Here is a 15,653-nt window from a genome sequence, read left to right as displayed (position 1 = left end):
GACTACAGGCGTGAGCCACCACGCTCAGCCGGAACTGGATTTTAAGTTCAGATATGTCTGACTCCATCACCTGCCTTTTCCTCACTAAACAACACTCCCAGAGCTCACAACTATAGGAAGCCTACTCTGGGCTGCAGGCTGTGATGTGGGGACGGAGGCATCAGAGGTGGCTCCCTGGGGGAGGTGACAAAGCTGCCACTCTGAGCAGGGAGCCTGGAGAGAGTTTGACATCATTTGAGGAGAACCGAACATGGTGTGGGGTGGGAGATTTGAGGGCACCCAGACAGGAGAGGAGGGCAGGTGCATGCATGAGAGCCCACCGGTTCCTCTCTGCAGGCAGGTCTACTGTGAGGGCTGTGGGGGCTCACCCTCGGGTTCCCTGCAACTCACGAGGCCCCTTCCAAAGGCTTCACATGGTCATGTGACCTTGTAAAATTTGCTTAAGATTTTTGCTTGCTTTTCCTTAAGGAGGGGCCTCCACGTTCTTAAGCTTCAGCCCTAGGTCCACATCTGCCCTGGAGTTGACCCTGAAGGATCTTCAGGAGGGGTGGCAGAGTGAGATTTGAGTTTTCAAAAGATCCCTCTAGAATATCGGATTAACATGGCCCCACGACAACAGGGAAGGATGGACTGTTTAGTGGATGTGTCAGGAAAACGCTCACCTGTGGAAGAAAAGTCAGGCAGACAAGGGTGGGGCCCGTGGGAAGGACCGGCCCGCAGGCAAAGGGTGAACTGTGAGGTGGGCAGAAGCAAACGGACAACATCCGTGACCTGAGAAGAGTGCACAGGAGAGGGCTGCACAGGCAAAAGTTTCAGAAGCACACACAGAAGGGCAAAAAATTGATGGCTGTGATTTAAATTAAAATTAAGGAATTTTGCTCAGTGAGAGACTCCATGGACAGATATAATGGAGAAATAAAAGAATGGAAGAAAATATTTGCAATGTATAAAATTGACAGTGGATTAATATCTGAAATATACAAGGAATTACTAGAAACTAACAGACAACAACTTCTAACACACAAAGTGCATAATGGGGGAGAACAACAAAGGTGCTGGGCGCAGTGGCTCAGGCCTGTATCTCAACACTTTAGGAGGTGGAGGCAGGAGGATCACTTGAACCCAGATCACATAGTGAGACCCTGTCTCTACAAAAACTTAGCTGGGCATGGTAGTGCAAGGCTGAGGTTGGGAGGATGGCTTGAGCCCAGGAGATCGCGGCTGCCGTGAGCTGTGTTCACCACCGCCCTCCAGCGGGAGTGAGAGAGCAAGACTCTGTCTCGGGGAAAAAAAATAACTAGTGTAGTGTGACATCAAGGAAATTATTCAGCTTATTTTATTTTATTTTTTTATTTTATTTATTTTAATTTAATTTTATTTTATTTTAGAGATGAAATCTTGCTCTGTTGCCCAGGCTGGAGTGCAATGGCATGATCTCGGCTCACTGCAACCTCCACCTCCCAGGTTCAAGCGATTCTCCTGCCTCAGCCTCCCAAGTAGCTGAGATTACCGGTGCCTGCCACCACGCCTGGCTAATTTTTGTATTTTTAGTAGAGACAGGGTTTCACCATGCTGGCCAGGCTGGTCTCAATCTGCTGACCTCAAGTGATCTGCCCACCTCAGCCTCTCAAAGTGCTGGGATTACAGGCGTGAGCCACTGTGCCCGGCCTATTCAGCTTATTTAATAATAGCAGCCATTAATAATTATCCTGATGACAGCCATGGTGAACATTTACTGCATACTTACTGTATGTCAGGTACCCTTCCCAGTGTTTTTTCATATGTTAGCTCATTTTATCCTCCTAATGACCCGTTGCACAGGTGAGAATATTGAGGCACAGAGATGTTAACCAACTTCCCAGAGCCCCAGCACCACTCAGGGGAAGAGCTGGAACGTAAACCCCAGCCTGCTCTCTGAGCCCCTTTTTGCCTCTTGTTTCAAAATTTCTCTTGAGAGCATGAAGTCACAGCAGCTGCTTCACATATTATCAGTATCTGTGGAGGGTTTTTAAAACCACATGGCGTAATCCCAGCATTTGGGAGGCTGAGGCGGGTGGATCAGAAGGTCAGGAGATCGAGACCATCCTGGCTAACACGGTGAAACCCCGTCTCTACTAAAAGTACAAAAAAATTAGCCAGGCATGGTGGCGGGCACCTGTAGTCCCAGCTACTCGGGTGGCTGAGGCAGGAGAATGGCGTGAACCCAGGAGGCGGAGGTTGCAGTGAGCCAAGATCACACCACTGCACTCCAGCCTGGGTGACAGAGCGAGACTCCGTCTCAAAAAAAAAAAAAGAAGGGGGGATGGTGGGAGGCGGGCGCAGTGGCTCACGCCTATTAATCTCAGCACTTTGGGAGGCCGAGGCGGGCGGATCACGAGATCGAGACCATCCTGGCTAACACAGTGAAACTCCGTCTCTACTAAAAATGCAAAAAATTAGGCGGAGCTTGCAGTGAGCCAAGATTGTGCCACTGCACTCCAGCCTGGGTGACAGAGTGAGAGTCTGTCTCAAAAAAAATAATAATAATAAGGAGGGCATTCTTGGGAGCACAGTAGGGCCAGGGGATGGCTCCTCCAGGCCGGGGGCACAACATGAATGCTGGTCTCCCGCCTCAGGTATGACAGACATAAGCTGACGTTAAAAGACGTCCAGAACTGTCAGTACGTGGCCTGCATGAACCCCACTTCCGGATCCTTCACCATCGACTCCAGGCTTCAGGTAAGCAGAAACCACACTCATCCCCGTCTCCTGCCGTGAGTCTGAGGCTTGCTTCTGGCAAATGAGAGGAAAAGCTTTGGTTTAGGGTGTTAGGGCTGCAGGCCGACATTCTCTGGAGAACTCCTTAACCCTGCAGAATGTGTCAGAAAATTCCAGGGCATGGGGAGGACGAGCAGCTAGCCAGCCTTCCCTGTGACCCGGTCAACTGGCAGAGTTAGCAAATAAAAATGCAGTTAAATCTGAACTCCAGATAAATAAGTATGTTTTTAGTGTTTGGTTGTTTCGGGGTAGCGCCATTTCTGCGTGTTTGCTGTGAGCTTCCCCGGCCAGGAGGCCCTCACCACCATCTACAACACAATCCTGGCGCAGCACCTGGCCTTCCACTCGATCTCCATGGCTACCCAGAGGATAAGCAGCCAACTGGTGGCCGCGGCCCTGGGTAAGCTGGCTGGCCTCATCCTCTCTCCCATCGGTAAAACCTGCGGCTCTGTGGGCTGGTGGTTCTTCACATTTTCCCTTGATAAATATTTATAATTCTAAATCAATATCTTAAAAATGATGCTATGTTTCGACAAGAGAAATTGTGAAATACAATTGCTTCATGGGGAGGTAGAAGCTAGGAAATTCTATACACAAATGATTTAAGGAGAACAGCAAACTCCCTCCCACTTCAAAGAGCTGTGCAGATTTCTTACTCCAGTTGTCACCATTTCGTAGTCCACTGGCTTTAGAAACTTGAGGCTTGCACTTCCTGGGGCCATTAAGAGTATATGAGAATTGACGCGTCTTTTTCCTCTAACAGCTTTGCATCAGAAAATCGCGGCAACACTTCTTCCCACGGCCATTAAGTTTCATTATGTCTTCAACCTCAGGGACCTTTCCAACATTTTCCAGGTACTGCTCTTGTAGCTTTATGTCATGCCTGCCTTACGGCCCAGTGCCTGATCCACAGGTGTTCTCCTCATCACAGCTCTCAGGGAGGTGTGGACTGATGATGGTGGTGATGGTGATGGTAATGATAATGGTGGTGATGGTGGTAATGGTAGTGATGGTGGTGACGGTAATGGTGATGATTATAATGGTGGTGGTGATGATGACGGTGGTGACAGTGGTAGTGATGGTGGTAATGGTGATGGTCATGGTGATGGTGATGATAGTGAGGGTGATGATGGTGGTGATAATGATGGTGATGGTGGTGGTGATGATGGCAATAGTGGTAGTGATGGTGATGGTAATGATGGCAATGATGGTGGTGGTGATGGTGATAGTGGTGGTGGTAATGTGATTGTGGTGATGGTGGTGGAGATGATAATGGTGATGATGGTGGTGATGTGATGGTTATGATAGTGATGGTGGTGGTGAGGGTGATGATGGTGGTGATAATGATGGTGATGGTGGTGGTGGTGAGGGTAATGATTGTAATAATGATGGTGGTGATGATGGTGATAGTGGTAGTGATGGTGGTGACAATAATAATAGTGGTGGCAGTGATGGTGGTGATGGTGATGTGGGTGATGGCGATAATGGTGGTGGTGGTGGTGATGTGATTGTGATGATGGTGATGGAGATGATAATGGTGACGGTGGTGACAGTGGTGGTGATGATGGTGGTGAAGTGATGGTTATGATGACAGTAGTGATGTGATGGTGATAATGGTGATGGTGGTGATGATGTGATGTAATGGTGGTGGTGATGGTGGAGATGATGATAATGGTGATGGTGGTGATGATGGTGATGGTGGTGATGATGGTGATGTTGTAATGATGATGGTGGTGTTGGTGGTGATAGTTATTAGGATAGTGATGGTGGTGGTGATATGATGGTGATATGATGGTGATGTTATGGTAGTAATGATGATGATGGTGATGTGATGATGCCACGTGGTGGTGATGGTGGTGATGACGGTGGTGATGGTGATGTGGTAATGATGATGGTGGTGATGGTGATGTGGTAATGATGATGGTGGTGATGGTTATGATGATAGTGATGGTGGTGGTGATGGTAATAATATTTCCTCCATTTACTGACTTCTTACTCTGAGTCAGGGATTGGGTTTGGCCCCTTACATTCCCATTTTCTCCTCCTCCAACAACACATAAGTTTGGTGCTTATATCCCCATTTTACTGAGCAGGAATTTGTGGCTGAGGGAAGCTAAATTATGCACACCTCCTCCCATATAAAGTATCAGCCCAGCCTGGTGCAGTGGCTCATACCTGTAATTCCAGCACTTTGGGAGGCCGAGGTGGGCAGATCACAAGGTCAGGAGTTCCAGACCAGCCTGGCCAACATGGTGAAACCCTGTCTCTACTAAAAATACAAAAATTAGCTGGGCATGATGGAGCATGCCTCTGTAGTCCCAGCTACTCGGGAGGCTGATGCGAGAATCACTTAAACACAGGAGGCAGAGGTTGCAGTGAGCTGAGATCGTGCCACTGCACTCCAGCCTGGATGACAGAGTGAGACTACATATCAAAAAGTAACAATAAAAATAAAATAAAGTATCAGCCCAAATGCCACGCTCTCACAGAGGCCACTCCTCATCCCTCACACTCTGTCTTACTGCCCTGGGTGTGTCATTCAGAGCACACACCATAGTGTGCAATTACCTTATTTCTTTGCGTACCTGGCTACCTCCCCGACTAGCATGTCAGCTCCACAGCATCAGGGTCTGTTGCATCATCGCTGTGCCTGGGAAATTCCAGGCCCTCAATAAGCTCTTGTTGAGTTTGCCTAGAGTTGCTTGCTTAGTAAATGGCCAAGCCAGGACTGGACCAGATAGGCTTGCTGTGGTACCCAAGCCTGTGACCTGCCCTGTGGCATCGGTCACCTGCTTTCCTTTGCAATTAGCCTCCCTTGTCCCTCCTTCACCGTTCACTCTTCTAGAGGATGAGGCCCCAACCTGTCCTGTGAGAAAAACTCCACATCTCTCAGGACACACACACACTGGCATCGGGATTTGTGGGACCTCCGTGATGAGTGGCTTCCCTGGCCCCAAGTGAATGCTGTGCCAACAGCTGAACAGGTCCCCTCGCCCCGGGGGAGGGGGCTGCTCCTCAGGGTCATCTGTGTCCAGCACTGGGCTCGCCTTCGTAACAGCTGATGGTGCTAACCATCCCGTGTTTGGGGCAGGGACTTTTATTTTCCACGGCAGAAGTTCTGAAAACCCCACTGGACCTTGTCCGCCTTTGGCTGCATGAGGCTGAACGAGTGTATGGTGACAAAATGGTTGACGAAAAAGACCAGGAAACATTGCATAGAGTCACCATGGCCTCCACCAAGAAGTTCTTTGATGTAAGTCAAGCTGCCCAGTCCCTCTGCCGAGTCCAGAATGGCCCCAAGGGGTGGAGCGTCGGCGGCCAGTGAGAACTGCAGCCCCTCTCAGAAGGGCCTTTTGTTGGGGGTGGGAAGATCCCTGTTAGGTTCCACACGATAATTCCGATAATTCCAGCACATGTCTGTGGGTCCGAGGGTTCCATGCGATAATTCCGATAATTCCGGCATGTGGCTGTATCCGAGGGTTCCACAGAATAATTCCGGCGCGTGGCTGTGGGTCCGAGGGTTCCACGCGATAATTCTGGCACGTGGCTGTGGATCCGAGTGAGGAGGAATTGACCGCTCAGTAGATCAGGGTGTGATCACCTCCCTCTGTCCACTTGGGGTGGAGAAAGGCCCTGCTTGGGTCAGTGTGCCTCGCTGGTGTGTCCGATGTGTTCTTGGCGGAATCATTTCTTTGGACTATGAATTCATTCCTGATACAGTAGGGGTCAGACCCTCCCACTCTAGGAAATTTTGCCCCAGTGGTTTGCTGGGCCCACGACAGCAGGTTTGGGCCCCTGGAGACTTGGCCTTGTACCCCAGGGTGACCTCCTAGGCCACCTTGGCAAAGTACTGAGCTGCTGTTAACTATCTATCTGTGTGGTCATGGTGGCAAAAACCAGAAGTATCCTCTTTTGTTTTTTTTTTTTTTTCTAGGATCTTGGTGATGAACTCTTATTTGCCAAGCCAAATATCTTCTGCCACTTTGCTCAAGGGATTGGCGATCCCAAATACGTTCCTATAACCGACATGGCTGCTCTGAACAAGCTCCTCATGGATGTCCTGGACAGCTACAATGAAGTTAATGCAGTCATGAATTTGGTGAGCAGGCTGGAGCTGATAGCAAGGGCACGGGACCTGGACCGGGTCACCCTCTCCGGTTGCATTATCGACATCCGAGTGGCATTGTGTGGGGCTGCGTGGCGCACAGTGCATACCTCAGCGTGTACAGAATCTGTGCTGGTGACAGAGGTGATTCCAGGTGCTACAGGATGTTGTGGGATCTCTCCGGTTTCTGCAGGTGCTGTTTGAGGACGCCGTGGCTCACATCTGCAGGATTAATCGCATCCTGGAGTCTCCCCGGGGGAATGCCCTGCTGGTGGGGGTGGGCGGCAGTGGCAAACAGAGCCTCTCCCGCCTGGCAGCGTACATCAGCGGCCTTGACGTGTTTCAGATCACCCTCAAGAAGGGCTACGGGATCTCTGACCTCAAGGTGAGAGCTTACTGTTCAATAAGCTGCCTTTTGGGGTAGGGTCGGAGAGTAAAGAAAACTTCACTCCCTTTTCCAAAATGAAGCCAGCAAGTACAGGGAGTCCGAGCGTCACCAGTAGTCCTTATCTAAAGGGTCTTTATCTTAGAAAGCAGAGGCCAGAAAACCTTCCGGCCAGCGTGTGTGCCCGTGTGACTGAGGTGAAGAGTGTGAAACCTTCCGGCCCGTGTGACTGAGGTGAAGAGTGTGAAACCTTCCGGCCCGTGTGACTGAGGTGAAGAGTGTGAAACCTTCCGGCTCGTGTGACCAAGGTGAAGAATGTGAAACCTTCCGGCCCGCGTGACCGAGGTGAGGATTGTGAAACCTTCCGGCTCGTGTGACTGAGGTGAAGGGTGTGAAACCTTCCAGCCCGTGTGACTGAGGTGAAGAGTGTGAAACCTTCCAGCTCGTGTGACCAAGGTGAAGAATGTGAAACCTTCCGGCTCGTGTGACCGAGGTGAAGAGTGTGAAACCTTCCAGCTCGTGTGACTGAGGTGAAGGGTGTGAAACCTTCCGGCTCGTGTGACTGAGGTGAAGGGTGTGAAACCTTCCAGCCCGTGTGACTGAGGTGAAGAGTGTGAAACCTTCCAGCCCGTGTGACTGAGGTGAAGAGTGTGAAACCTTCCAGCCCGTGTGACTGAGGTGAAGGGTGTGAAATCTTCTAGGTGACTGAGGTGAAGGGTGTGAAACCTTCCGGCTCGTGTGACTGAGGTGAAGAGTGTGAAACCTTCCGGCCCGTGTGACTGAGGTGAAGGGTGTGAAACCTTCCGGCTTGTGTGACTGAGGTGAAGGGTGTGAAACCTTCCAGCTCGTGTGACTGAGGTGAAGGGTGTGAAACCTTCCAGCTCGTGTGACTGAGGTGAAGGGTGTGAAACCTTCCAGCTCGTGTGACTGAGGTGAAGGGTGTGAAACCTTCCGGCCCGTGTGACTGAGGTGAAGGGTGTGAAACCTTCCGGCCCGTGTGACTGAGGTGAAGGGTGTGAAACCTTCCGGCTCGTGTGACTGAGGTGAAGAGTGTGAAACCTTCCGGCTCGTGTGACTGAGGTGAAGGGTGTGAAATCTTCTAGGTGACTGAGGTGAAGAGTGTGTCTGTCGACTACTCGATGGACACAAGTCCACAGAATCAACCCAGATCACAGAGGCAGAGAGACTGGATTCCTGCCCTTGGTCACTGAGTGTTCCAAATTGTTCCCCATTCTCTCTCCAGATTACAGAATTCAGAGCCATGACTGGGTGTCTAACTGCATGCCTGAGATGCTGAATGGCTGCTTTTGGAATGAATGAAATAAACATTAGAGTAAACATAAGGTCTCCCATGCCCAAGACACACTGCTGAGAAGGTTTTTATTGATTTCTTGTTCCTGAAAATCTGCTCTCCCAGGCAACTGCGTGCCATTAGTTCAGAAGGAATCATCGTGCTTGAGATTAGACCTGAAATTGATTGGACCATGCTACACAGCCATGCCTTCTCTGTGTGCTGGGGCTGCTGTTGTAGGGCCAGGATGATGCCAGACCCAAGGAGGAACCCTAAGGGGACCCTCCCGCAGCACATGGCCCTGAGATAGTCGCTGGGCTGGTGGCTTTAGCAGGCGGACCTGGAGCCAGTGATGCTGGGAGTCGTGGGAGGTGTCTGCAGGCAGAGACCCTGGAGGGGCAGTGCAGGCTGTGCCAGGGACAGCCAGCCTCTGGGAGAGCCTCCAGTTTCTGGCTGGCTGTTCTCTGCCTTCCCAGCAGATTCTGCTCCATGTATAAAGGGGCCGGCCTGCTCTTTTTTGAACTCCTCAGATGGGCATTCCCGAACACAGCCCTGTTCTCTGGACCCATGAGCGGTAGTGTGTCATGGGTTCTCAGCGCATCTGGTGGAGCTAGTTCACATTGGTATCTTCGGCCACTGAAGTGTCGTTTGAACCTGAAGCCATATAGTTGTACTGAGCTTTCTCCATTGAAGTCTCTAGTCTATTAACTAAATCATGTTGATTACGTTCATGACGGCATCGTTTCCTTGCTCTGCCTCCCTGCAGGGATTTTCTCCCTGATCCTTCCTGCTGGGGCTGATCGTGGGTGATCAGCCTCAGCCTCAGCCTCAGCCTCAGCCTCAGCCTCAGCGGTACTATTTTATTCATCGGCATCAGCTGCTGTGGCTGTATGATCTGGGCTGTGGAATTTCACTGCCCCTACACCCATCACAAATCAGCTTTGCTATCACTGTCTTTTTTTTTTTTTTTTTTTGAGATGGAGTCTCACTCTGTCGCCCAGGCTGGAGTGCAGTGGCGCGATCTCAGCTCACTGCAAGCTCCACTTCCCAGGTTCGCGCCATTCTCCTGCCTCAGCCTCCTGAGTAGCTGGGACTACAGGCGCCTGCCACCGTGCCCGGGTAATTTTTTTTATTTTTAGTAGAGACGGGGTTTCACCATGGTCTCGATCTCCTGACCTCGTGATCCACCTGCCTCGACCTCCCAAAGTGCTGGGATTACAGGCGTGAGCCACCACGCCCGGCCATCACTGTCATTTCTTGAGCTGCTTCTGTGGATTCAGAACTAAGGGCAGAGGTAAACAGGGCTAAAAGTTCCTGTATTATGTTGGGGGAGCCAGACTCCTGAGCCATTCCACACGATTATTGTTCTAATGGTGCTGCCATAGTAATAGCCTCACCCCTATGAGGGTAACATATATGTTTGTGATTATGTAATATTATAAAGTAGGTCCCGGAAGCTGTGGCACCTGCTGGAGGCTAGGGGTGCACAGGAAAGGGATGGCGGATGGCCCCTGGAGGACAGTGTGCCGTGTGAAAAGCCCTGGGCTTGGTCCCAAGAAAACGAGATGCCATCAAGATGTCTGATCAGGGGATAGAGCGGGCAGGATGTGGTAGTGTTCTGGGACACGGGAAGGATAGTTTGAAAGCACAGAAACTGCTGAAGGGTGACCTGGGTGGAGCGGGAGCACAAGCCCTGTGACCCCACAAAGGCTGAAAGCGGACAGGTGCGACGAGAAGGGAGAACAGAGGGGGAGGGGAAACCAGGGCCAGCGAGGGCTGTGCCTGCTCAGATGGCGTGCTTGACCTCAGGGACTCGGCTGGGGTCCAGGATCCGAAACCTTCAGGTGCTACCCCAGCTCCCCTCCCCACACCCCACACACAGCCCCCGGGGCCAGGCGGCGGAGAGTTTTTATATCTGTGAAACCTTCCCCCCAGCCTGAGTCAACAGCCAGAGCTGGGCTGCCCCATGCAGAAAGCCTGTCAGCAGAATGAGGGGCGGTGGTCTTAGCGGCTCAGGTCCCCCACCCTCCCCCACCCCCCCAGCTTCCTGCAAATGAAAGGGGAGGGGTGAGAAGCAGCCATCGGGTGGGGTGGGGGCTTGGCCTCATGTTATTCTCAGGGAGGAAGCCTTGCTGCGTGTCTCGCACCCCCCACTCCCAAATCCTAACCCTAACCCTCACACCCCTACGCCCTAACCCTAACCCTCACACCCCTACGCCCTAACCCTAATGCCTCACACACCCCCACTCCCAAATCTCGGCTCCGTGTCCTGCCTGTCTACTGCCAGTGGCATTGGCTATGGCAAGGAAAGGCACTGCTGCTGCTGTTTTGGCCAGAGAAAGGGAAGCCTGTGCCCCTTATTAATGGCTGGTCCCTAGAAGGGCCTAGATGCAGGTGACGATTGCCATCCTTGGCTGACAGTGATGACAGGGATGTAGGCAGCTCCAGCTTCAGTAGCACTATGGGGCTCTCAACCAAGATAGGAGAGAGGGTGAAGGAGAACCGCCCTGGGGCCAGGCCCGGAGGAGATGAGATACTTGGGGATGAGGTGGCCAGTGAACAGCGGGACACATGGGGCTGGGAAGTGCAGGGACAGGATGCGGGTAGAGATGTGGGGGCCAGCCTCAGCAGCATCAGAGGATGGGAGTGGAGGGGACTGTGCCAGAGAGTGAGCGGGGAGGGTGAGGTGGGGACAGTCCAGGATCCAGGGGCAGCCCAGCGGTCACAGGGGGCAGTGTGAGGGCCACTCCACGTGGGACAGTGTGGCTGTGAAAGCCAGATGGGCCGGGAGCGGTGGCTCAAGCTGTAATCCTAGCACTTTGAGAGGCCAAGGCAGGAGGATCCCTTGAGCCCAGGAGGTTGAGGCTGTAATAAGCTATGATCATGCCACTGCTCTCCAGCCTGGGTGACAGAGTGAGGCCCTATCTCTAAAAAAGTAAAATCAGAAAAAACGAAAAAGGAAAAGATTTCTGGTATGGTCAGTCTCCACCCAATGTCCTTGCTACACTGTGAAAGGAGAAGAATGATTCGTTTTTGACTCAAGGTCATTGCTGGCTCTCACACTACGCCCCTTGCCTCGAGGCAGGGTCCAAGGAAGTAGCCTTGGCTCAAGTCCTACCTGCGGCCCACCCTCGGCCCACCTGCAGCCCACTGCTTTTCCAGGCCCAGAGCTTCCCCTTGCTTTTTCTTAGCTTGTCAAAAGATAGGAGATTTGAGTCTGGCTTCTGTCCCCGGTCAACTCCCAAAGAGGAAGCCTGGTGAGGTTTCTCTCTGAACAGAGAGATTTCAGGGAGTCAGACTTGCTTCCAAAGGATGCAGCAGCCATTGGGGTGCCTATATGGACACTTTTAAAGCCTCTTCAATAAGTACAGAAGCCCATAGCTCTTGTTTTTTAAATTAAATATTATAGATAAGCAAATCTCCAAAACGCTGGAAATACACATCACTACTTGGATGAAACTGGCAGGCATTTCTGAATGTATATATACGTGGAAATGGCATATTCAAAAATAACGAGCTATTCCTACTGCTCTGTAACATGCTTTAAAAAAAAAAAACTTCTCATTTATTCTTGCAAAATTCCTATGAAATCATCTTCTCGCCCTGTCCTTAAATCCTGCTGTGGATGACTCTGAAAGGGGGTTGACTGTTAAGGCTCCCAGTCCAAGCCTGCAGTATATTTATTCAGGGCCTCTTTTAGGGTCTCCATTTAAGATTTTTTTTCTTTCCTTTTGCATATGTAGTAAAATATACATAGTATAAAATTGACCATTTTCACTATTATTTATTTTATTTCTTTTCTTTGAGACAGAGTCTCACTCTGTTGCCCAGACTGGAATGCAATGGCACAATTTCGGCTCACTGCAACCTCCACCTCCTGGGTTCAAGCGATTCTCCTGCCTCAGCTTCCCAAGTACCTGGGAGCACAGGTGCGCGCCACCACGCCTGGCTAATTGTTGTATTTTTTGTAGAGATGGGGTTTCACCATGTTGGCCAGGTGGTCCCCAACTCCTAACCTCAGGTGATCCACCCTCCTCAACCTCCCAAAGTGCTGGGATTACAGGCGTGAGCCACCGTGCCCAGCCTGTTTTTTAATTTTTTTTTTCTAAGACAAATACAGTAAGACATTTTTGGCTGGGCACAGTGGCTCAAGCCTGTAATCCCAGCACTTTGGGAGGCCAAGGTGGGCAGATCACTTGAGGTCAGGAGTTCAAGACCAGCCTGGCCAACATGGTAAAACCCCGTCTCTACCAAAAATACAAAAATTAGCCGGGCATGGTGGCACATGCCTGTAAGCCCTCAGGAGGCTGAGGCAGGAGAACTCCTTGAACCTGGGAGGCAGAGGTTGCAGTGAGCTGAGATCGCGACACTGCACTCCAGCCTGGGCGACAGAGTGAGACTGTGTCTCAAAAAAAAAAAAAGTAAAAAAAGAGTAAGACATTTTCACCACCTTTAACGTTTAGTTCAGTGGCATGAAGCACATTCACACTGTTGCGTGACTATCACCACTGCCCCTCTTCAGGGCCTTTTCATCTTCCCAAACAGAAGCTCTGTCTCCATTAAACAACACTCCCCATTTCCCCAGCCCCGCCCCTGGCAACCTCCATTCTTCTTTCTGTCCCTGACTTTGACTACTCTAGGGACCTCATGTAAGTGGAATCACACAGTATTTGTCCTTTCATGTCTGGCTTATTTTACTCAGCATCGTCATGTCCTGAAGGTCTGTCCATGCTATAGCACATGTCAGAATTTCCTCCCTTTTTAAGACCAAATCATATTCCATTGCACAGATGGACCATGTTTTATGTACCTGTTCATGCATGGATGGACGTTTGGGTTGTCCTGATGGCTGCTGTGAAACTGGCTGTGCTCTGTTCAAGGTTTTGGGTCTCCTGCACCCTTCTTTTATTCTTTTCCTTAGAGACAAGGTCTTGCTGTATTGCTCAGGCTGGTCTTGACCTCCTGGCCTCAATCGATCCTCCCACCTCGGCCTCCCAAAGCCCTAGGATTACAAGCATGAGCCTCCGCACCTGGTCTATGTTTCTTAGAAAGTTTGCCCTGTGGGCCGGGCGCAGTGGCTCACACCTGTAATCCCAGCACTTTGGGAGGCTGAGGTGGGCGGATCACAAGTTCAGGAGATTGAGACCCTCCTGGCTAACATGGTGAAACCCCATCCCTACTAAAAATACAAAAAATTAGCCAGGTGTGGTGGTGGGTGCCTGTAGTCCCAGCTAAGCAGGAGGCTGAGGCAGGAGAATGGCATGAACCTGGAAGGCGGAGCTTGCAGTGAGCTGAGATCACGCCACTGCACTCCAGCCTGGGGGACAGAGTGAGACTCCGTCTCAAAAAAAAAAAAAAAAAAAAAAAAAGTTGGCCCTGTGGCAGCATGTGCCGGTAATCCCAGTTACTTGGGAGGCTGAGGCAAGAGAATTGCTTGAACCTAGGGGGCGGAGGCTGCAGTGAGCCGAGATTGCGCCATTGCACTCCAGCCTGGGTGACAGAGCGAGACTCTGTCTCAAAGAAGAAAAAAGTTGGTCCCATGGCCCTGTGCTCTGGGTGGCTGTGGAGGATGTCTCTAATTGAGCATCTTCTTACCAAGGCCCCTAAGCGTGTCCTCACTCCATCCAGATCGACCTCGCTGCTCAGTACATAAAGGCTGCCGTGAAGAACCTTCCCTCAGTGTTCCTGATGACAGACTCCCAGGTGGCCGAGGAGCAGTTTCTGGTGCTGATCAATGACCTGCTGGCTTCAGGAGAGATCCCCGGGCTGTTTATGGAGGACGAGGTGGAGAACATCATCTCCTCCATGCGACCCCAAGTCAAGTCGCTTGGCATGAATGACGCTCGGGAAACATGTTGGAAATTCTTCATCGAAAAAGTGCGCAGACAGCTCAAGGTGGGACTCCCGTCTTCGGCAGGGCCTCAGGAGCCCAGCTTGGCGCCCGTGGCCTATTGAGTTTTTGCTCTGCATAGAGCAGGAGGACTGATCCTTCACGGGATGTGAAGTCCTGTTAGGAGAGTGTGAGGGGTGGGGCTCTCTGATGAACCGGAGCCTGGAGACTTTTTCACATGGATGGTTAGAGGTATCTTGGGGCCAAAAAAAGTGTTTTACAGTCTTCCTTTGGTATCTGAGGAGGTTGGATTCTAGGACCCCCATGGATACCAGAATCCACAGAGGGATGGATGGTCAAGGCCCCGATATAAAAGTGTCGTGTTTTTGAACACGCTCCCCTCTACTTTAAATCATCTCTAGATTACTTAAAATACCTAATGTAATGTAAAATGCTATGTAAATAGTTATACTATATTTTTATTTGTATTATTTTTTATTGTTGTATTTTTTTTTTTAACAATTTTCAGTCCATGGTTGGTTAAATCCACAGTTGTGGACAGACAGCCGACTCTATGTGGACCCCTTCCCCACACACAGCTACTTTAAGTAGATAAATGCACCTTGACTTTTTTTTTTTTTTTTTTTTTTTTTTTTTTTTTTGAGATGGAGTTTCACTCTTGCCCAGGCTGGAGTGCAATGGCGCGATCTTAGCTCACTGCAACCTCTGCCTTCTGGGTTAAAATGATTCTCTAGCCTCAGCTTCCCAAGTAGCTGGGATTACAGGCACCTGCCACCATGCCCAGCTAAATTTTGTATTTTTAGTAGAGATGGGGTTTCACCATGGTGGCCAGGCTGGTCTCGAACTCCTGACCTCAGGTCATCCACCTGCCTCGGCCTCCCAAAGTGCTGCCCGGCCACACCTTGACTTTCGACATCGCCTCTAGGGTAAGCAGGCTAAACTCCCCTAGTAGGACAGAGAACCCCTTGGACCTATTGGCCCCGTCCTCTCCAGAGTTCAGTGGCGCTGCCCTTTGTGGGGTGCCAGCCCCATAGCTCTCCTGGGCACCTGCCGGCCATCGTTTTCCCCTGCTTGACTCAAACAGAGCAGGGGCCCTCCCTCCCCTCCGCGGCCTGCGTAGCGCAATTAGTGAGTGTTATCTGTGAGCCAAAGGCGTCCCCTGATGGGCGCTGCCTGCTCCTGGATTCTCTTTGGTGCTCTGCCAGTGCCGGCTGTGTCCCACACTCTCACATCATCATGCAGTGAGGGGTGCAAAGTCAGCCAA

General features: G+C 51.0%; 1 protein-coding gene across 1 annotated transcript in view; it reads left to right on the top strand.

Moving 5' to 3' along the window:
- Positions 1-15,653, top strand: part of DNAH17 (dynein axonemal heavy chain 17) — a 152,947-nt gene that overhangs the window by 94,562 nt on the left and 42,732 nt on the right. Inside the window, exons 49-55 of the mRNA XM_055240980.1 lie at positions 2,616-2,718; positions 3,010-3,157; positions 3,521-3,612; positions 5,849-6,010; positions 6,692-6,856; positions 7,056-7,247; positions 14,167-14,433. Coding sequence (XP_055096955.1) covers positions 2,616-2,718; positions 3,010-3,157; positions 3,521-3,612; positions 5,849-6,010; positions 6,692-6,856; positions 7,056-7,247; positions 14,167-14,433 — 1,129 coding nt within the window. The remainder of the gene's footprint in view (positions 1-2,615; positions 2,719-3,009; positions 3,158-3,520; positions 3,613-5,848; positions 6,011-6,691; positions 6,857-7,055; positions 7,248-14,166; positions 14,434-15,653) is intronic.

Source organism: Symphalangus syndactylus, chromosome 14 (genome assembly GCF_028878055.3).
Source record: "Symphalangus syndactylus isolate Jambi chromosome 14, NHGRI_mSymSyn1-v2.1_pri, whole genome shotgun sequence".
Classification (NCBI taxonomy): Eukaryota; Metazoa; Chordata; class Mammalia; order Primates; family Hylobatidae; genus Symphalangus; species Symphalangus syndactylus.
Note: the sequence above shows the minus strand (reverse complement) of the source record. Positions and strands in the feature narration are given on the sequence as shown.